Source organism: Solea senegalensis, linkage group LG14 (genome assembly GCF_019176455.1).
Source record: "Solea senegalensis isolate Sse05_10M linkage group LG14, IFAPA_SoseM_1, whole genome shotgun sequence".
Taxonomy (NCBI): domain Eukaryota; kingdom Metazoa; phylum Chordata; class Actinopteri; order Pleuronectiformes; family Soleidae; genus Solea; species Solea senegalensis.
In genome coordinates, this window is record NC_058034.1 from 7256816 (window position 1) to 7276133 (window position 19318).

General features: G+C 41.1%; 1 protein-coding gene across 6 annotated transcripts in view; it reads right to left on the reverse strand.

The window, feature by feature from the left end:
- Positions 1 to 19318, reverse strand: part of tle2a (TLE family member 2, transcriptional corepressor a) — a 36379-nt gene that overhangs the window by 15771 nt on the left and 1290 nt on the right. For all 6 annotated transcript variants that reach the window (XM_044044766.1, XM_044044765.1, XM_044044764.1 and 3 more), the window contains exon 2: positions 8234 to 8397. In XM_044044766.1, the coding sequence (XP_043900701.1) occupies positions 8234 to 8397 (164 nt within the window). The remainder of the gene's footprint in view (positions 1 to 8233; positions 8398 to 19318) is intronic.

The following is a 19318-nucleotide window of genomic DNA, read 5'->3' on the forward strand; positions in this document are numbered from 1 at the left end:
GTAAACAGCTGCCAATCTTTACTTTGTTTGATGCCACCACCACAATACTAACACAGACTTCATTTCTTTTTTTCCTACTGATAACATTTCCACTTGTACTTCCTGTCTGTAAGTCTACAGACTCATTAAAAGGCCCAGGGGTCTTGATTCATCAATGAATCCTTTTTCTAAAGATATTTTTGGGGCATATCACTTTTATTAGATCGCATTGTGTGGAATGAAACCCAGGTCACAGCACAGCATGAAGCTCTAGCTCTACCAGTGGAGTTATCCAGTGTCCCAAATGAATCTTTTAACAATAATTATTTTTCTAGAATCCAAGGGTCATAATTACATTCATTATTAGTAACAGATGCTTTTTTCTCTCATATCTAATCAGCCAGAGAATAGGACAACACTATTAATCATTTTCAGATCACAATTTGAAACACAAACTGCATACATCAAAGGTAAAAATGTAACACAGCAATATTGAACTGAAGCTTGTCTTTAAAAATGATATTGCAAATCAAATCAATATCCGTCAGACAAATCTAAAATTTTTCCCCCATACTGTTCAATCCACAAAATGTTATGCATTTCCACACTGTAATGGCCTGTTACGATCAATGTACGGAATAATTACTCCAGCCGATTCATGTGAGAGTTTGTGGTTAATGAATATTTGCTTTCTTATACAAGCTGGTCACTTTCAGATAACTCACGGCAGTTGTGACGACCTCTGTTGTTTAAGGGGCTTGAAAATTAACATTCAGAGCAGGGGGGGAGAGAAAAGCAGCAGTCGGAGCCAAAAAAGAAGTGCTTCTGTGCCTCTAAAAATCAGTCTGTTTTGAGCACTCCAGAAATTGCACAAAAGCATAACAGGAAAGACCCCAAGGTCACACTTAGAAAGCAATAACCATTCCATACACTATGGAGCTCAAGGGAGGAAGTACAGTATGTGAGCATGACAGTGTGTATATAATACTTGCGTGTTGTAGGGTTTCGATGATGGGTCAAAGGTAGGTTTAGGTTTAGGCATTTAGTAGTGATTGCTGTGGTTACAGCTAGGTGATGCGTTATGTTAACAGGTGTCCACATGACGAAAGAAAGAAAACACTATTTGAAGTGTAGCATTTCATTTCATGTTGAAATGATTGCCTGTAATAATTAGTCCTTGGCTCAGCACCATTTGTTAAGAGAGAGAGGGAAGGAGAGAAGGTTTGGAGAACGGAGAGAAAGACGCAGAGAAAACAAGCTTGAGAGAGCGAGTGAGGGAGAAATAATAATAACACAGCATGAAAAAGGGGATTGAACTCCGTGTGAGTGCGAGAGTGTGTGAATGTGCGTGTGCATGTGCACAACTCGGTGGGCTCGGATCCTCCAATCTCTCACTGGCGGTGACAGGAGATAAGATGATCAGCTGAATGCGCTACAAATCAGCAGCCTGCCAGCTTTTCGACAGCTCTGTCAGTGCTGCAATGGTAGTGAACACACACACACACACACACACACACACACACACACACACACACACACACACACACACACACACACACACACACACACACACACACACACACACACACACACACACACGCATACACACACACGCATACGCACACACGCGCGCACGCAAAGACACGCATTTTCGCACGCATTACACACACGGAAACTAGGAAGCATTTACGGAAACTAGGAAGCATTTAGATATATGTTAAAAAAAATGTGCCATAAATTAACATTCTTTCACTATACTATCGACGCTGATGCACACGAAACACTCACATGCAGTACATCCACACAAACCTGCTAAATAAACACAGGCTTGAACACACGCGCACACACACACACACACATAGTCTCAGACACAAAAACAAGAGCTTACAGACAGCAAAGCATCTAATTAAGACCCCTGCACTTTGTAGAAAAGTGCTTGCTGCTGTTTTAGACTCCATGTTAGAAACAGGCTTCTGGGTATTATAAAAATGTCTTCTATTGCACTTGTTTGTTTTTCTACCACTATTACCTCATTGATTATTTTTGCTTAAACAACAAAGCCATGTTTTCCACCTTGCTTTTCTGTAAATCGCTTGCCTATTGCTTTTGGTTGTTTGAGAATTGTTTGTATTGTTTTAACAAAAGATACAATTTAAGACAATGATTTCTTAGTAGAAAGGTTTTGGTGTGAGCAGAGGGACAGTAAAAACGTGAACAGGTTGGTGCCAGCTGATAAAAAAAAAAGGAAAAAAAACAATGTCAGGGGTTTCTAATTTTTTTTGAAGATGAAATTCAGTTTCATCAGCTGCATAATTGCTCTGCCAAGTATACAACTGAATTACAGTTTTTTTTGTTTTTAAAGTATTGGGCAAGTGACAAGCAAATGGCCTAAAAATCTATTTAAAGACGTATAAAAGAAAAGTTTATCTCCTTCCATAAGCCAGTTGTGTATGCAGCCGAACCAAAACAATCGCACAACAAAGAAAAAGATTTGAAGATGTGAGGTGAGGGAAGACTAGTTTTGCCAAAAAGGTTCTATGACATGACAAGTTCATACATAAGTTTGGTTTTATTGGTTAAATAATAAAAGTAAATGAATTGGGAAAAAAACAAACATGCTCTTTCTACACAGATACAGCTGTGTGTGTAGCACCTGGTATCAAAGCATTATAATCAACTTACTTATATAATATCATCATTTTGGCTGTAAAAGAATCTAAAGCTAATGTTTGTAAGGTTAAGTTCTAGAGGTCTATCTACACACATATATACACACACACGTATATACATATTTGTACTGGAACCGCTGCATATCTGGCTTTTTTTTTTACATTAATTCATTCATGGATGGATTAAACATTAACAAGTTAAATAACTGTTGGTTTCAGCTAAACATGTAAATACATTTTGTACACATCCTACGAGCCCTCCAAATCACAATAGTCAATAGACTATTTCTGGGCTTGTTTCACCTCGTCAGCACACCTGTGTGGTACATTTACAGTGTCAGCTCCCAGGCCCCAGGAATGCCACTGTTCACTTTGCATCTCATTACTCGCTATTGATCAACTTCCCCTCTCTGCTCCACTTTAAACCCCTCAGATTGTCCAGCCCACACACACACACACACACACACACACACACACACACACACACACACACACACACACACACACACACACACACACACACACACACACACACACACACACACACACACACACACACACACACACACACACACACACACACACACACACACACACACACACACACACACACACACACACACACACACACACACACACACACGGGACCAACCCAAATTCCCAGTGTAATCTTTCATCGTCTCTCAAGGGCGTGAGTGAGAGTAAACACAGCCACACACACGTACATATGCATAAAACAAAGCTGGGATCTTGTCGCACAATAGCAGGCTCACCGTATCCCATCTATATCTCAGCCATTGTGCCGCCCTTACATAAATGTGTGACGTACACAAACACAGAAAACATAAGGGAGGAGTTCTTGTGTCACTTAACCAACCCACAAATAAAACACATATCCCCATGACTAAACAACTGCCCTCCCTAAAGCAAATATAATTTCGGCATTTAGGGAGCGACAGACTGGCAGTTACACAAGGATTCATGACCATTATCTAATTATGACAATTTATCTAATTATATCTGTGGACACACGGTGCATGTGGGTGTATGCACAGTCAGTCATTTCTCCACAAACTTCTTTGACCAAGAGTCGCCCGGGCTGACTTGGTTTTTACAAACTGACGTCTCCATTAGAAATTCAATTTTCCTTGTTGACATTAAAGGGTTTAGTTAAATAAGCAACTTGTCTAACCAAACACCTCAGGGCAAGTAAACATTATTGGTGATAATACCGTGTGAAGAGAACAGAGAGGCAACTTCCTGCGACACTTGTGTGCAATTCGGCGACGGTCTTCTTCTTAAAGAAGGCTGGAGTGTGTGTGTGTGTGTGTGTGTGTGTGTGTGTGTGTGTGTGTCCTTTGTTGTTTCCATGCACAGTTAAGACTAATTAACTGGTCAACTGTCCCAGCATACAAACACTAGTGGGGAATCAATTAAGTGAATAGAGTGTGTCTGATTCCTCTGGGTTTGGTGAGAATATGCCCCTTTTCTACTCATTAGTATTATATCTTTTTCCAGTTGACTTACTACATCGCAGCTTTAGCCGTCATTGCATTTCTTTCTACCATCAATTAATTTCAAAATATTAAAATATTTAGTTTTCTTCTTCTGTGTCTCGGCTGGAACCAGTTTTATGTATACATGCAATTGATTTAGTAAAAATTTGCTTTGTAAATGTACTAAATTAACACCACCGTCTAGTGTTTTGGGTAAAATGAGTAAAGGGACTCTAAAGTGACGAGATATGGCATGGCAGAAGAATATCTGCACACAAAAACACTCTGACTTTTCCAACTAGGGCAACGGACTGGATGTGTTATGGTTTGGTAAGGGTTAGTCGTGTGCTGTTATGGTTCCTGTATAACTAGGAAGCAAACGCATGTCTATGCTGAATGTGTGTGTAGTTCGGTTACCTCTTTAGGACCCTACTGTGGCACAACATTGTTTAGGTAACTGGTTATATTTAAGGTAGGGGATAATGCTTTGTTTAGGCTGTCCAAATGAGTGGATGTCAATGCAGTGTCCTAAGAGGAATAACTACACAAACCCGAGTGTGTAAAGAAAGAAAATTACAGGAACTCTGAGAGTGCTCTGTGTCAGCAGCTCCTCTCGTCTCTCGTCTCTCCTCTGTCTGCTGATTACAACCTGTTTAGAGTGTTAACGCACTTAAAACACATGCACGCACCAAACACACAAATCCAGCGCCACTGACCCCCCAATGACCCTTTAATTAATTTACCCTTCTCTATCTTTAGCTCAGTAATCTTTCTCATCCCTTCAATGCCACCGCCACCAGCCCCATCCACACACAGGAGCAAACCAAACAAGTGGCACACAAATTTAGCAACACACCCTGCCACCCACCCGTCCATCTTCACGCCCACACACACAGTCGCAGCTCATCAGCACTAATCCCTTCCCTCCGTCTCTTTTCTGCCATCTAATCCAACATCTATCAGAATCCAGCCAGCTTCTCGGCAGCCAAAATACACAATTAAGCCCTGCTATTTCTAGACATCTATTTGTGTAGTACGTGTGCAAATGTGTGTTAAGCATATGCAGCAGATTGGGAGTGTATTAAGAATGGGATCGGGTGTGTTAAGGTAACTCCCCAGAGGTTGGTTACCTAGATGCTGGGAAGTTGAGGTAGTGAGGTAGGTATTTTCCCCCTGCAGTTAGAAGAATAATGTGCTGAAAGGGTCCCGTTACTTGTAGCCTGCAATCAGACGTGAATCTCTGGGCTGACACGTCTGCTGTTGGACTAAATACTTTCTGAAACTTCTGCCAAAAGGACTTTTAAGCAAAACATTGTCGAGCAAACAGCTTCTGAAATGTACACCCCTATGAAAACGAGTGCAGTACTTTTATTGTGCTTATTGCAATGTGAAAGACTTGGTTTTTACTACATAAAAGGTTGTTTTGTGAGTAGAACGGAGCGTACAGTATGTTACAACTAAGGCAGACTGACATACACGACTTCATGACCGGGCTCAGTGGTGACTGCAAGATACAGAAATGGGAGAAAACTTCAGTTAATGCTCAGTGAATTAATGAAAAAATAAATCAATGTATACACACACACACACACACACAGAGCAATTTCAATTGCACTGATGTGGTTTTACATCACTGCAACAATTTGAACTACATTTAAAAAAGGACATCAGCACACAAGGACTGGGGATTACATTAATCAGAAGTGTCAAATACTGCAACATACATTACACCAATATTTAGTATGCCCAGTATATACAGTAAGGTGGAAGAGACAGTAGAATTGCACGTCAGCAACAGAGTATCACAACTCAAGAATAGTACATCAAACTCCAAACTGCACAAAGTTTGGCATTTTACCGTTTTGGCAAATAAATATTATCACCTTCATGGAACTGATGCATTAATTGCATCGGTGCAAGAAATGCTTTTGCAGTAACGGCTACAACTGCCGGCGTGACAGCCAGAGTACGCTACAGCTTACTCTAACGGTGTCTGGCTAATAATGTACCCGTTTTCTTCGCTGGGCCACTGTAAAACCTAAATTTCAATATCATTATGTATTTCATGCATGGGCGTGCAACATTCTGTGGCAGATGATTGTTGCCTCTTATGACCCGTACATACGAGAATGAGTTCAGGAGAATCTGCAAACATTTTGTATCACATCAGTTTCTTATCCACAAGGAACCGGTGTTCTGGAAGCCCTAAAAAGCTATTTTTGGAAAACCAGTCCCAGAGTGAAAAAAACGTCTCAAATACGCCACCCTTGCGTTTTTGTGTATACAACCAATACGCAACTTTGGGAAAACAATAATGTCACAGCTGCACCTCTTTCTTGCGTCGGCTTTCTCTTGTGTTAGGAGTTTATTTGGTATATTCACTTTTAAGTTAACTTTTAAGTTCTTTTCTTAGTCCCCCTGGCTTGGTTCATTCCGTCTCTGATGGAAAACTTTTTAAGAATGAAATAGAAATGCACCGTAAAAGGGAACATTTTGGTTCTGTGTGGATAAGGCGTCATTTCAAACTGTCATTTCATCTATGAGTGAGACACATTTTCAGGGACTCATCTACCAGATTAACCATACATTCAGGAGATTTGAGGAATCAGATAACCCAAATATGTTTAAATGATGTCTGCTATTGTTATGGTTTTGGTGTTAATTTTCAGTGGTTGTTTTAATCTGCAGAGTTTTTGTGTTCAAACCAGTCTGCGGACTGCTGGAAAAGCCCGCAGGCAGCTTAGACAATCTCGCATGGAAACCTGACACGAGCTTCTGCTTAAACAGAACAATGCCGTATCGAAGCTGCAAGGTGGAATCACAAGCGCTTGCTCTTGCTCCAAATCATGTTCTTAATCTCATCTTAAATTTATTGTTTATCCTGCTCCCTCGGTCTTAGTACCAATGGTTGGCAAGAGAGGGACGCTCCAGGTGTTGTGTAATTCGAGGTGTACCGTTGAGCAGCTGCCAGAGGAGCTGATCACCCAGTCTCAACCTGCAGATCCACGGATGACTTATGTTTATGAATGGCTTCATTTGCCTAGGTGCTGCTGAAGAGGAGTTTGGTTCACATGGGCACTGCAAACATTTTTAGAAACTTGGGTTGCAGTGCTATTTGCTGAGCACTTCATTTTTTTTTTACTTTGATCCACCGTGGGGCAAAATCCAAATTACATCCAGATGAGAATGTCAGTGTCATTATGTGTGTATGTGTAGGACCTGCTCTGATTCATGTGGTAAGACTGGACAACAATCATCACACCAGGGGACATGATCAACATCAATAATATCAGTGGATAATCAGTGGCCAAAACATGATATAAATGTAACCAAATGATTGCAATATCAACCTGTGGCTCAATGGAATTTTTAACAAACCTGTAGAAAAAAATAACTAGAAATACATAAGACGTTTAAATTGGGACAGAATGGAAGGAGGGGAGAGTTTGGCCAGCTGAATCAAAGCTGAAAGAGAGAAGCGTGAGGGGGTGGGTACCCTGTGAAGGTGTGCCAAGGGAGCAGAGAGACAGAGGGAAAGAAAGAAGAGAAATCGAAAACTGGGACTGCGCAGGCAGCCCAAATCCCACATTCAAAGACATTCTGAGCACATTCCTGCACATCAAGCACACCATAAAGCCATGCAAAAAGAGCAGCCTCCTTTATAAAGTAGTAATATTTCCTGTGGGGATTAAACAGCACGTAAATATACACGCCTATAGTGGTCCAGAGAACGAGTGGAATGGTTCAATTCGATACAGTACGGTACTGTTTGCGTTTCAATTAGGAATAGTACCACCGACCAAGTAAAAGGTACTGTTTAAATGTCAACACTTACTTTCATGTTAACATTGACTAAAACAAATCCCTGCGACCACTTTTCACAAATATTTGTTCCCCATTAGTAGTTTATTTTTTGTTTTGTTCTACTTTGTTGGTCAGTGGTCAATATGGAAACAGATTACTTCTGATATGGAGCTGAAATACTTGTCCAGACACCGATTGCTCTAGTTTAAAAACACAAGTAAAAATGTAGTAGTACAGATATAGCAGTAGCAGGACTACAGCAATAAAGGATCACCACACACTCACCTGTGGTACTGGGTCTGAAGGAACTGAAACTCCTCCTTAATGCGATCCAAAGTTTCTGGGTAGGTTAATTTCAGGGATTGGGGTGTCCCCGATGCTGCTGCTGCTGCCGCCGCTGCAGCTGCCACCACTGATGCAGAGGACCCAGGTGGTGGCTGCAAAGGTGCCTGTCAATAGAACAGATAGTAAGATTAGACATGCGACTACAAAAACATATCCCTACCTTTTGGATAATTGCCAAAATCAATAACACATCAATTTGATTTGGGAGGTCATTTTTTTTAAAAGTCAAGTTTCTGTTCAATATTTATTTTTAAAACTGTAAACTGCTTTGGATAGGATACAAATTACTTATTGGTATAGAACATAGACCAACAACAAAACATCTACCACAAAAGCTGTGATTGTGTTGTGATTTTCTGTGTGGCCACACAAATTTAACCTGTTAAATGAAAAGCTCTCCTCAAGCATTTTCCTCAAACTAGGGAGCCAAGTATCCACCTGTCCACCATATTTGAACAAGCTTGCGCACATGAAACTATTGTGAGGAGACGTCTATTGGAGACATTGTCTTTGCTGGCAGAGGGAGACATGAATGGCTCCCCAACGTAGATATAGGGAGGGGGTTACAAGAGCTTCTTAGCCAAATGAGCAGTGTTTTATTGCAAGCCTGAGTAGCTGAAAGAAATAAAAAGAAACAGAGCAGTGGGAGGGAAAAATTTGGGGGAAAAGGGGGACCCATCATGGCTGAAGACCCCTGCCAACCCCTGCGCTTAGTCACCTTCCTCAGCAGGATCCAGAGCAATTAGGATACTACAACCACAGGGGTAATGCTGTAGGACAGGCAGACAAAAGGGGGCTGAGAGCTGGAATAGGCGGGTGGTGGGGGCCGTGTGTCTGTCTGTTTGGCTCTCTGTCAAAATAAGAGAGGAGAAGCCGACTGGGCCTGGGAGAGCCAGTTCACAGGCTTGACAGTTGTCAGGTACGACAGAGAGGATGAGTGACAGTAATACACCACAATTACTCTTGCAGAATGGTACGTCCTAGTTTCAACGTGGCTGTGTTAGTTTATTGGTTTATTAGTCATTGATTCAATAGTTTTGCTTTTTGGGGGTGGTCTTGAGTTTTGATGTCAAACAGTAAAATACTTCCGTCTGCAATATATATTTCATACATACAGTGTGTGTGTATATATTGTGTTGTTCTCAACTCCAAGTAGTCTTTCTGTTTGAATGTGTTTGAAATCAATGACGCAATTCATATTATTTTGTGTGCAATATCATTACGGCGACACCAATACATCATTAACACTTTCATGTAAAATGTTTGATCGCACGTTGGTCAAGACAAAACATCCCGCCCCATGGAAATCTCACTACAACTGCTCAGTACAAGCTTAGAGACAGTGTTTTAGTAATGATTATTTAGTAATGATGTTTAATTAACAGCTTAATCACAGACTGGCACCAAGACATGAGTGTGCATAAAAGAACAGACTGCCAGTACATATGGTCCTTCTACTGTATACCTTGGGAAGGGGGTATGTCCACATGTAGGTAGAGGAATAATATAAGAATGAGACAGTGAGCAGGGCCTTTCAGCAGGTGAAACTTTATTAGAAAAGAAGACAGCAAATATTGAGGAAAGGAGTGGGAAGAGAGCCAGGCAGAGGAGATGAGATGGATGGATGGATATTTAAATGGAAGAACAAGATGAGTGAGGCGAGGAAATGAGACAGTCAGAAATGTAGAGAAAAGAAAGGGAGGATTACAGGGTGTTTTACAAAGGAATAGAACTAAAAGAAAAGAGAGAAAGGGAACATGGAAACGGAAAGGAGTCTTTGGGGCCATACACAGGATAATGAGTTCAGGAGAATCCGCTTGAGTTTTTATTGTTTCGTCTTTTTATCCACAAGGAACTGGTGTTTTGGGAGCGCTACTTCTGGAAAACCAACAACCAATATGCTACTTTGGGAAAACAATTATGTCATGGTCCTTCCTCCCTCGTGCCCTTTTATTCGCTGTAACCATCTTCGTCATCTTCCTCTTCTTGTGTTTGGGTCTATTTGTTTTATGATAAATTTATTTCCTTCCTTAGTCCCCCTGGCTTGGTTCATTCCATCTCTGTATCTGTATACATTGTAATGTATACTTACTCGAATAAAGATTTACCCCTCCGTGTCTATTTCTGGGGCAGGTTTACAGCATCACGTACAGCATTTTGAGTATTTTTTAAGTGGATGAAGTTTCCTGAAACAATGCCATGGTTACGGAAAAAATGAAAAAAAAAAGAAAAAGAAAAAGACTGTGCGTGGAAAGTTCTGTTTCCGTGTGGATAAGGCCTACAGAAAGGAAAGGAAACAAAAAAAGATGATAGGAGAGGGGGCTGTGGCCTCATTGTTCCTCTTTCTAACAAGCTGCTCTCAATCTGTCGGCCAGATCCCCCTCCTAGAGCACAGACAGCCTCACACACACACACTCTCTCCTTTGCATGCACATACCCATTACCCACACTTACCCTCAAAAAAATACACGAGCACATTTTGTGAGTGTTGCTCACACACACACACACACACACACGCTGTTCTCTCACAAAAAACCCATTATTAAAAAAAGAAAAAACAACACACACACACACACACACCCTCCCTCCTACACAAAGTGCGCACACACACACACACACAAGGCACACACACACACACACACACACACGCAGCAATTACTCTTCACAGGGGGAAAAAAGAACACCAAGGCCATTTTACAGGAAGATGGAAGGCGAGAGAAAGGGAGGACTATTTTTTTTTTCCTATCTCATTTTTAATCACCCTTTTCCCTCCCATTTCTTTTTTGTATATTTTTGTGCGATTTTCTATTTTCACATAGCCATGTTGCCAGAGGACAGGTGACAGACAGGGGCAGAGCCTTCCACAGAAATGGATGACGTTAGAGGAAGCTGGACAATTTTTGAGATTTTCAGATGAAAAAGGAAAGGATATCTTTTGGGTGGCAAAAAGTGACCACTTTCTCTACCGCTTCAGCCACACAGAACTTTACACACCGGTCTAGACTGAACTCATTCGACAGACGCTGCCTTGAAACAAAAAAAAGATTCTGGTATCTTGCCCCAGCATTCAACCTCTCTTTCATTCCTCGCATCCATTATCAAGCACTACTACGCGGCCCCGGCGGTCAGTCATAGGGCAGTCGATGACCATTCATAGCCTCCGTAGGGACAGTGTGCAGCACCTTTGGGCTTTCTCTGGGAGGAAAAGGGGCCCCGTCGTCTACTCAACATCTGATTCAGCATGTTGAACCGTCCATCGGTGAGAGATTGATGAAAATAGTTTCTCCAGCAAATCGGAAAAAGGAGGCCACACATGAAAATGCCAAGCAAAGCTAGTGACTAACAATAAAACGGCAAACACAAAAAGGGCTCAAAAGAACCTTCCTCCATACAGCCCTTATTTTATTTGGACACTTAGACACAAATAAATCTGGAGCGAGAGACTGTGTCATGACCAATTAAGATATACCAAACACACCACTGCAGAATAGATCTTGCGTTTTCTTTTCCCGACACTTGCCAGTCTGAGGCAATGATGCAGCTGGTCGTCATTCTTAACTCTCGGGACGTTGTGTCCAGAGGCCTGAGCCTGTTTCACCTCATCCTGATCATTTATTCATTCATGTCGCCAGTCCATCACAGGGCAAAAATGTACACATAAGCAACCATTCACTCTCACACCTACAGTTAATTTACCTTATTATGCATGAATTTGGACTGTGGGAGGAAGCCAGAGTCACTAGAGACAACCCACACTGAAAGGCTGCAGGTCGAAGCAGGATCTTAACATGCTGTGATGCAACAACGCTAGCTACTGCTCCACCTTGTGGCTCCCACTCCTGATCAGGCAAATATAATTCAGCAGGCATTTAAGTAAGAGGTCAGGTCATTGAGCCAACCTGGTGACCAATGGGAATGAGTGTAAGCCTGATAATCCCATAGTCAGTTATTTTCTCCCTCTTGAAAGCCAACAAGATAGGTGCCGTTTGTCCTTGAAAAAAGCTTACATAGACTGAAAATCACCATTACACAAATACAGATCCTCCGTGGCTCGCACAACAGAAAAGACAGATGCCGTAATATTAAGTAACGAATGCATGAAAGCAGGTCAGGAAGAGGAAGGAAAGCTTTTCCCTGATATGATTAGAGATCATCCAATTGCTCAACTGTTTACATAAATCAGCAGGGAGGTGTTTACAGGCAATAAGCAGCCGCGCCATGTTTTTACCAACACCATGGCGATTCTGCTCTGTTCCACAAAGCCAGATGAGAAAGCTGAAGGCCAACACGAGGGACGTCAAACAATTTCACACACACACACACACACTCAGCACTGAAAACCCCACGTATGACCCTGTTGCATCAGATCTACACAGACACACGTTCACACTAATCTCTCTCCTAGCCCAGGAAGGCAAAAGTCAATTGCAATGATTAAACGAGGACCTGATGATGATGGGATGAGTGCAAGAGTGAAAATAAGTCATCTATGGGACAGAAATTATTTAAATCTAATCCCACATTCCTTCAGTGAGACAGGATAGAGGAAACAATCCAATATTGCTGCTTTAAAAAGGTGCCAACAGCACCAGAGAAACAACTGCACACCAATCCCAGCTTCTGCTATGCAATGTAACAGCTCCCAGGTTCTACATGGAATGCACACAGACACTGTATACACATTAAAAAAAAAGTGTATCCAAAAAGAACAATAAAGCTGCACAAATTCTATTGTGAAGGAGCCATGCAACATTCCCTGAATGCCTGAATGACATCATTTCTGATTTTAATTTGCATTACGTCTAATGGCACACGGCATAGCAACAAAACTACCACAACCTCACATCACCTCTCCACCCCCACAACCATATATATAAAAAAATATATATGTAAATGCATGAGCGCACACACACACACACACTAAATGAGACTACACACTTACACATGCCCACTAGGAAACACAAAGGAAATGTGTGCACAACGCCACTCACATAATTATTTACAAGCATGTGTAGCACATGTGCAGTTTATTGTATTCACACTCGACTGCTCCTACGTCAGTAATGACAGGAACCCGCAATGTGGGTCTCAATCACCGTTACCCACACTGACCCAAAGTGATACAACGTTTGCTAATGGAACTGAAATGGGGCCATCGCTGTTATGATGCGGTTGTGTGACACCGAGATTATTAGGTTCACTAAAACGAATGCTCCTCTGTTTTCTTCTTAGGACTACAGGGGGATGAGGGGAGAAAGAATTCTCACCGCCGCTTTTCCATCATAACATGACTAGAACGTAAGGTGAACTTTATGTTACGCCTCAACATGGTATGGATTGGTTTAGGACCCACATGTGAACTCCACCAAATGTTGCAGAGAACAGAGAATAGACACAAATTCACATTAACTTCTTCCCCTATTGGTTGACTTTTTATCCAGTAATTAATGTCCTGCTTTTGGCCAGGGAATTTAATTTTTTTGTGGTGGTTACATTTTGTGGCAAAAGAAGTTTACGCCATGAAACATGACAACTAGAGCTGAAACAATTAATTGATTAATGTTTGATTATTAATTGATTACTAAATGAATTGTTGACTATTTAGATAATTGATTAATCGGTTTGAAGGGTCTTTCATGATTAAAACAGGATTTTTGATTGTTTCAGCTTCTTAAATGTGAATATTTTCTTTGTTTCTTTGCTCCGTATGACAAAGAAATCATTAAAAGTGAATCATTTTGGTTTATAGACAAAAGACATTTGAGAACCTCATCATTTCCAGGTTTGACAGACAGTGGTCAAGATTTTAACATTTTATGGACCAAATTTTATGGAGAAAATTATCGACAGATTAATCAATTCTAAAAAATAATTGTTACTTGCAGCTCTAATGTCAATGTTAACATATTGGTCAAGATACTAAAAATGTAGGCCTTGTGTTGGCGCTCCATAAAATGAAAACAGGTTCAGTAGGACTGAGTGCATAAATGTCTATATATCAAATGTTGTGGGAATCCCTAGTTTAAAAAAATATATATCTAAACAAAGTTATCTAAATCCTCCTGGAAATTGCAGCGATATTTCAGTCTGGACCAATGTGGCGGATGAACCGATCTGTCAGCAGATGCACATTCATTGTCATACTTAGAGCCATGCCACTGCTGTGGCTAAAAATATCCTGTCAAATTCGGAGATTTCTCTTTTCGTTTCATCCGAACTCGATCTCTCAGTCTACTTCAGCTATGAAGACGCCACTGCCTCCTTCATACACTGTAGCTTAGCCCATTAGTCAGGCCACTAATTACACTGCTTACCCACTGAGTCAATCATCAGCGTAAACACCCACCACGCGCTCTCTCGCCCTTTCATTTGAATACCACCAAGGACACATGACAGTAGTTCCAACACAGTAAAATGTCTGAATGTGTGTATCATTGTGCATCCAGCACATGCCAAGAAGCAGGCCATGAAACAGTGACACACAATCTTCAAAGAGTTTATTTTTGGTTTTTTTTTAAAAGTCGTTACATTGAATTTTAATTTAGGGCTTATATTGAATCATTCAACCATATTGTCAACATTGAGCCATTTTGCATCGTTAGTGGAGAACCCCCTTTAAATTAGCTGCCTGTTTGGCTCCATGCTAAAGAAACATGCTCATAATCTCTCAGTGATTTCTGCACTTAGGAGGGGCTGCCATGCACCTGTTTCATCATTAGCACCACCACCCCCATCTCCTCATTCCTTTTCCCTTCCTCCCGCATGCCCCGTTATTCAAATTTCCCTGCTGTCAGCCCACATTAGCGAGGCGCCACAGTTTGCCTGTCAGCTGGCTTAATTGCTGGAGGTGCCTTCTTTTATTAGGTAACCCCCTCAGCTCATTTGTTCCTTCCACTGAGACACACCTTTCACAACAGCTTGTGTAAACCTGAAATCCCGTCAGCCTCTTTTCCTTCATTTTCCCCTCTCTAACACTCGCTCTCTCGCTCCCTCCCTCCAGAAGCATAGCAGGCAAGCCTCTGATCGATAGACACTCTCCCCCAGTGCAAAACAGTGGTGATAAAGAGCTAGAAGCATGCTAGGATTCAGGGAGTGGAAGCTTGCTTTATGCTTGCTTTAAGGATAAAGAGAAGGGCCCATCTCAGTCAATACAAGACAGCATGTCTCTTAGCTGCCCTTGTACATGTCTCGCATGTCCTCCAACTTGATAAAGATGCAAGCAATTACAATAAACTATATATTACAATAAACATTTAAGTTCTGATTTAATTATTTCCAAAATGGTGTAAGACGAATGACCAAAACGTTTTTTTTCAATACTTTGCAGGGCATATTATGTCCAGTATACATATAAGTGCTTACTTGGAATGCACGATATCGATATTGGCTTTAAAATGATCAGATATTGGTAAAGGTGATGTGACTGATGACAAAGACCGTAGGCTGAATGAGCTGCTACCTTTTTATCTTTATTTAGTTTGCACAATAATAAAATGTATATCTACATGATTTAGCTAAATATTATGTTCATTGTAACCCTGAAGAAGGGTGCAGGGGAAAACATATATATATTTTGATATACTTATCCGCCCAAGCACTCGCAACATATCGGCATATCAGATGTCCAATATCGAGCATCCCTAGTGTTTACGCAATGTTTACGGCTATTGTTCTGGCATTGCTATGGTGACAGCAGATCTACTTGCTATGATGCAAGAACACCAAGTACTGCTTGCACTTGAACAGAAGGGTAAAAACATGCACTGTGGCAGCATAAATAACTACATACATGAGATAAAACTGTTTCATCTAGTGTGGGATTAATGTGGGATTTGGAATGATTTCATTAAATTATCTGAAGATACCCTCTGTTATCCAGTTCATGGTACTTAAAAGTGTTGACAAAGGACAACTGGACAACACTCTAAAGCCATTCAAGTTGGGTCTGACACAAACTATTTCAATAATAAAAAGAAAAGCAAGGTGAACCCATCCAAACAGGACGTTTTAAGTATTCCACTGCCTGTGTGAGCTTACAGATAACTCGTGAGTTTAAGCCAAGTAGAACCAGAACGTATGTTGACAACAGAATCAGCATTTACAACAGTCTGCTAAGGAGTCCGATTTGTGTTTAGTTAGATAATATAGCAAACTGCAGTTTGTGTTTCAAACCCACCTGACCACTGTTATTGAAACACAAATGAACACTGGGGAAAAAACACAAAAACAAACTATGGTTATCAAGTCAAACTTGTAAGCATGAGATAATCGGAACAATTCACAATGTCACAGACAACAAGAGGACGCTTCGACAGCTTTTAACTCAAATGTAATAATGTTACATCAGTTCAGTGTTACAACATAGAACTGCCCTGTTGTAGCCAATTTCTGATGTGACAAATTTAACGTTTAATATAAATTTAACAGTCAACCAGACTGCAAACTGCTCTTGGTGGTAGATATAAAATAACCCATTCACAGTGCTGGGAGATGAGACCTGATTAATTCCACTTCACCTTGTATACTGACTATTCATCCAGTGTATCATCCACCTATAGGTGTATTTGTTGGTTATTGTCGAGTTTTTCTTTTTGTTTAATTTCCTTTACTCTCTGTAACTGTGCCCTTAATGGTGATAATGTAAGGAGCAGGTCATTATCTAACCACTGTTGTTGTGGATTGGTTTTCTTGGCCCAACAGGGAACCTGTTCCTTGACATTACAGAGTGATCAATGCTTAAGGTCAGACATAATTTCTAACCCTATTTGTGTTATCTTATTCCATCCAACTATACGGAGTGTTACGAAAAAACTATGGGCCATTACAATTTCACTTGAACATGATTTTTCAGAAAAAGTGACAACCCTAGTATCTGCGGCTGCTGTATTAAACTTTAGGTGCACCCTCTACCGGAACCTAAGGGGTACTACTTCAAATGGTCTATGATATGAATTTCAAAAACGTCATTTCAGTTCAAACATGAACTTTACAGCCCATGTTTAAATTAACATAGAATTTCAAATAAAATGTTACAGCCCTAAAATACATTGCTCATGACAGACACAAAAGGTGGGTAGATAACCAGTTTTAGGGGATATAACAGAACTAAAAAGTCCACCAGTAAACAGTTCTGGTAGAATCCTCCAACACTAAAAACCAGGCCCAGAGATGTGTACATGCGAGTTCCCTTCTAGTGTCACCATTCATAACAAACAGAAAAACCCAAAACACGAGGGAGTTGGATTCATCCATACGTATATGGTCTCGAAGAGGGCTTCTTTCTCTGACCAAAGCCTGCATCGTAGCACTACATTGATGAGCGTGTTGTGTCCATAATTTTCCCCAGAGTGTCTGAACAGACTGGCCAAACTGATCAGCCCTAATATAATGTCCACTTAAAAAAATCCCTCCCCCAATCAAGAGCTTTGTTGAGATGAAAATGGTTGGTGGAGGGCTTTTGGAAATATGATTACCTATTTCTTATTATGACCGAGAGGTTTCTATGAGCAATTAATTATGTTTCAATCATCTTCAACAGACCAGGGCTGACATGGAAAGTGGGACACTTTACACACACTTGTGAGGTATATCCAACTGTCAGTAATGTACGTCCTAACCTTTGTGTCATTTCAAGCGGTTCAAATGTGTTGACATTGATCTGGGCACATACAAGGACCTCAAGCATTTTCCAGAAACTTTTTAATGCCATTTTCTAGCACCATTATACCTGTGCCCTAATTCCGTTTTTGGGCTCTGACACGGAGCGGTTCGGCTTATGGGATTTAGTGTGATTAGGAACACATACATTTTGTATTTTTACCACCAGAGAAAGACTCGATATAAAAGATAATTTCAAGTACAGAAATATTTGAAACAGGTGATTACAACTTTCCTATTTTACATGAGGAATCAACAATGTCTCTTGTTCGTAACCTGCAAATACATTTGAATGTAGCAAGAGTGCGACTGCAACACGAATGATAATGCATCATCTGATAGAAGATGCCTCGATATGCTGAAATATATGGGCCATTTTTAAATGTCATTTATGTGTCACAGTGTCCAGTGATGACAGGTTACTGCCAGCGTAGAGTTTCATAGATTAAACAGTTTGCCATGTTGAGTGGCTCTTTACTCTGAGGTGCAAACAACAGCTACTGATCCCTGGGTACTTTCGAAGGGTTGCCTCACGTGGTACTGCTGAGATGTGCGCGGGCTTGAAAAGAAACAGAGCTGCGGGCCTAAACATTCCACCCAGACCCGCCACAGTCTGCTCCTCTCACCCTGGGATGCCTGCCCATACATTAAGATGTGGTTTGGAGCTCTCACAGGAACACAGTGAGGAGAGGCTGGATGAGAGGGATTGGGTTTACAGTGCAAACCACAGACCCACGCTCTGCCTCCTACCCTGCCTTCCTGCAGTCAGTTATACTCCATACACAGCTGCTGCTGCTAGTGTGTGTGATGTTTGTGCATGTGCTGTATATTTGGCCAAAGAGGACTCCCAAGATCCCTTTGTCACTCAAAGGTCGTGACGGTCGGAAGAGAAGTTGCGTTGTGTCGTGGTAGTGGAAGCGAAGCATCACGCAAAAACAAGCACCATCACCATTTGGAACTGAATGGATTTGTGAGAGGAATTAATTTATGTGGACTACACACACACACACCCATTCATGCTTCACAGGGTGTGCAATCTGCTTTTAATGCATGGGAAATGAATATGAAAACACAGTAGGGGGGCAGGGTTCAGGGTGGCATGACTGAGGCATGTAGAAGAGGGTTAAGCAAATGAGCAGGTCTTAATTGATACTCGTCACAGCTGTAGGACCAGTGTTTATGTATTTCTGTCTGCTCAAAAGCTCTCCACCCAACGCAGCTTAAACAAATTAAAGCCATGCAGTGTGGAATTTGGTCCTAACCTCACAGAAATCTACCTCAATATAATACAGAGCAAAACAACATTGCTTTTCATTTTTACAAACTCATTACTGGGCATTTTGCGAAAGAAAAATATAGTTAGGTCCA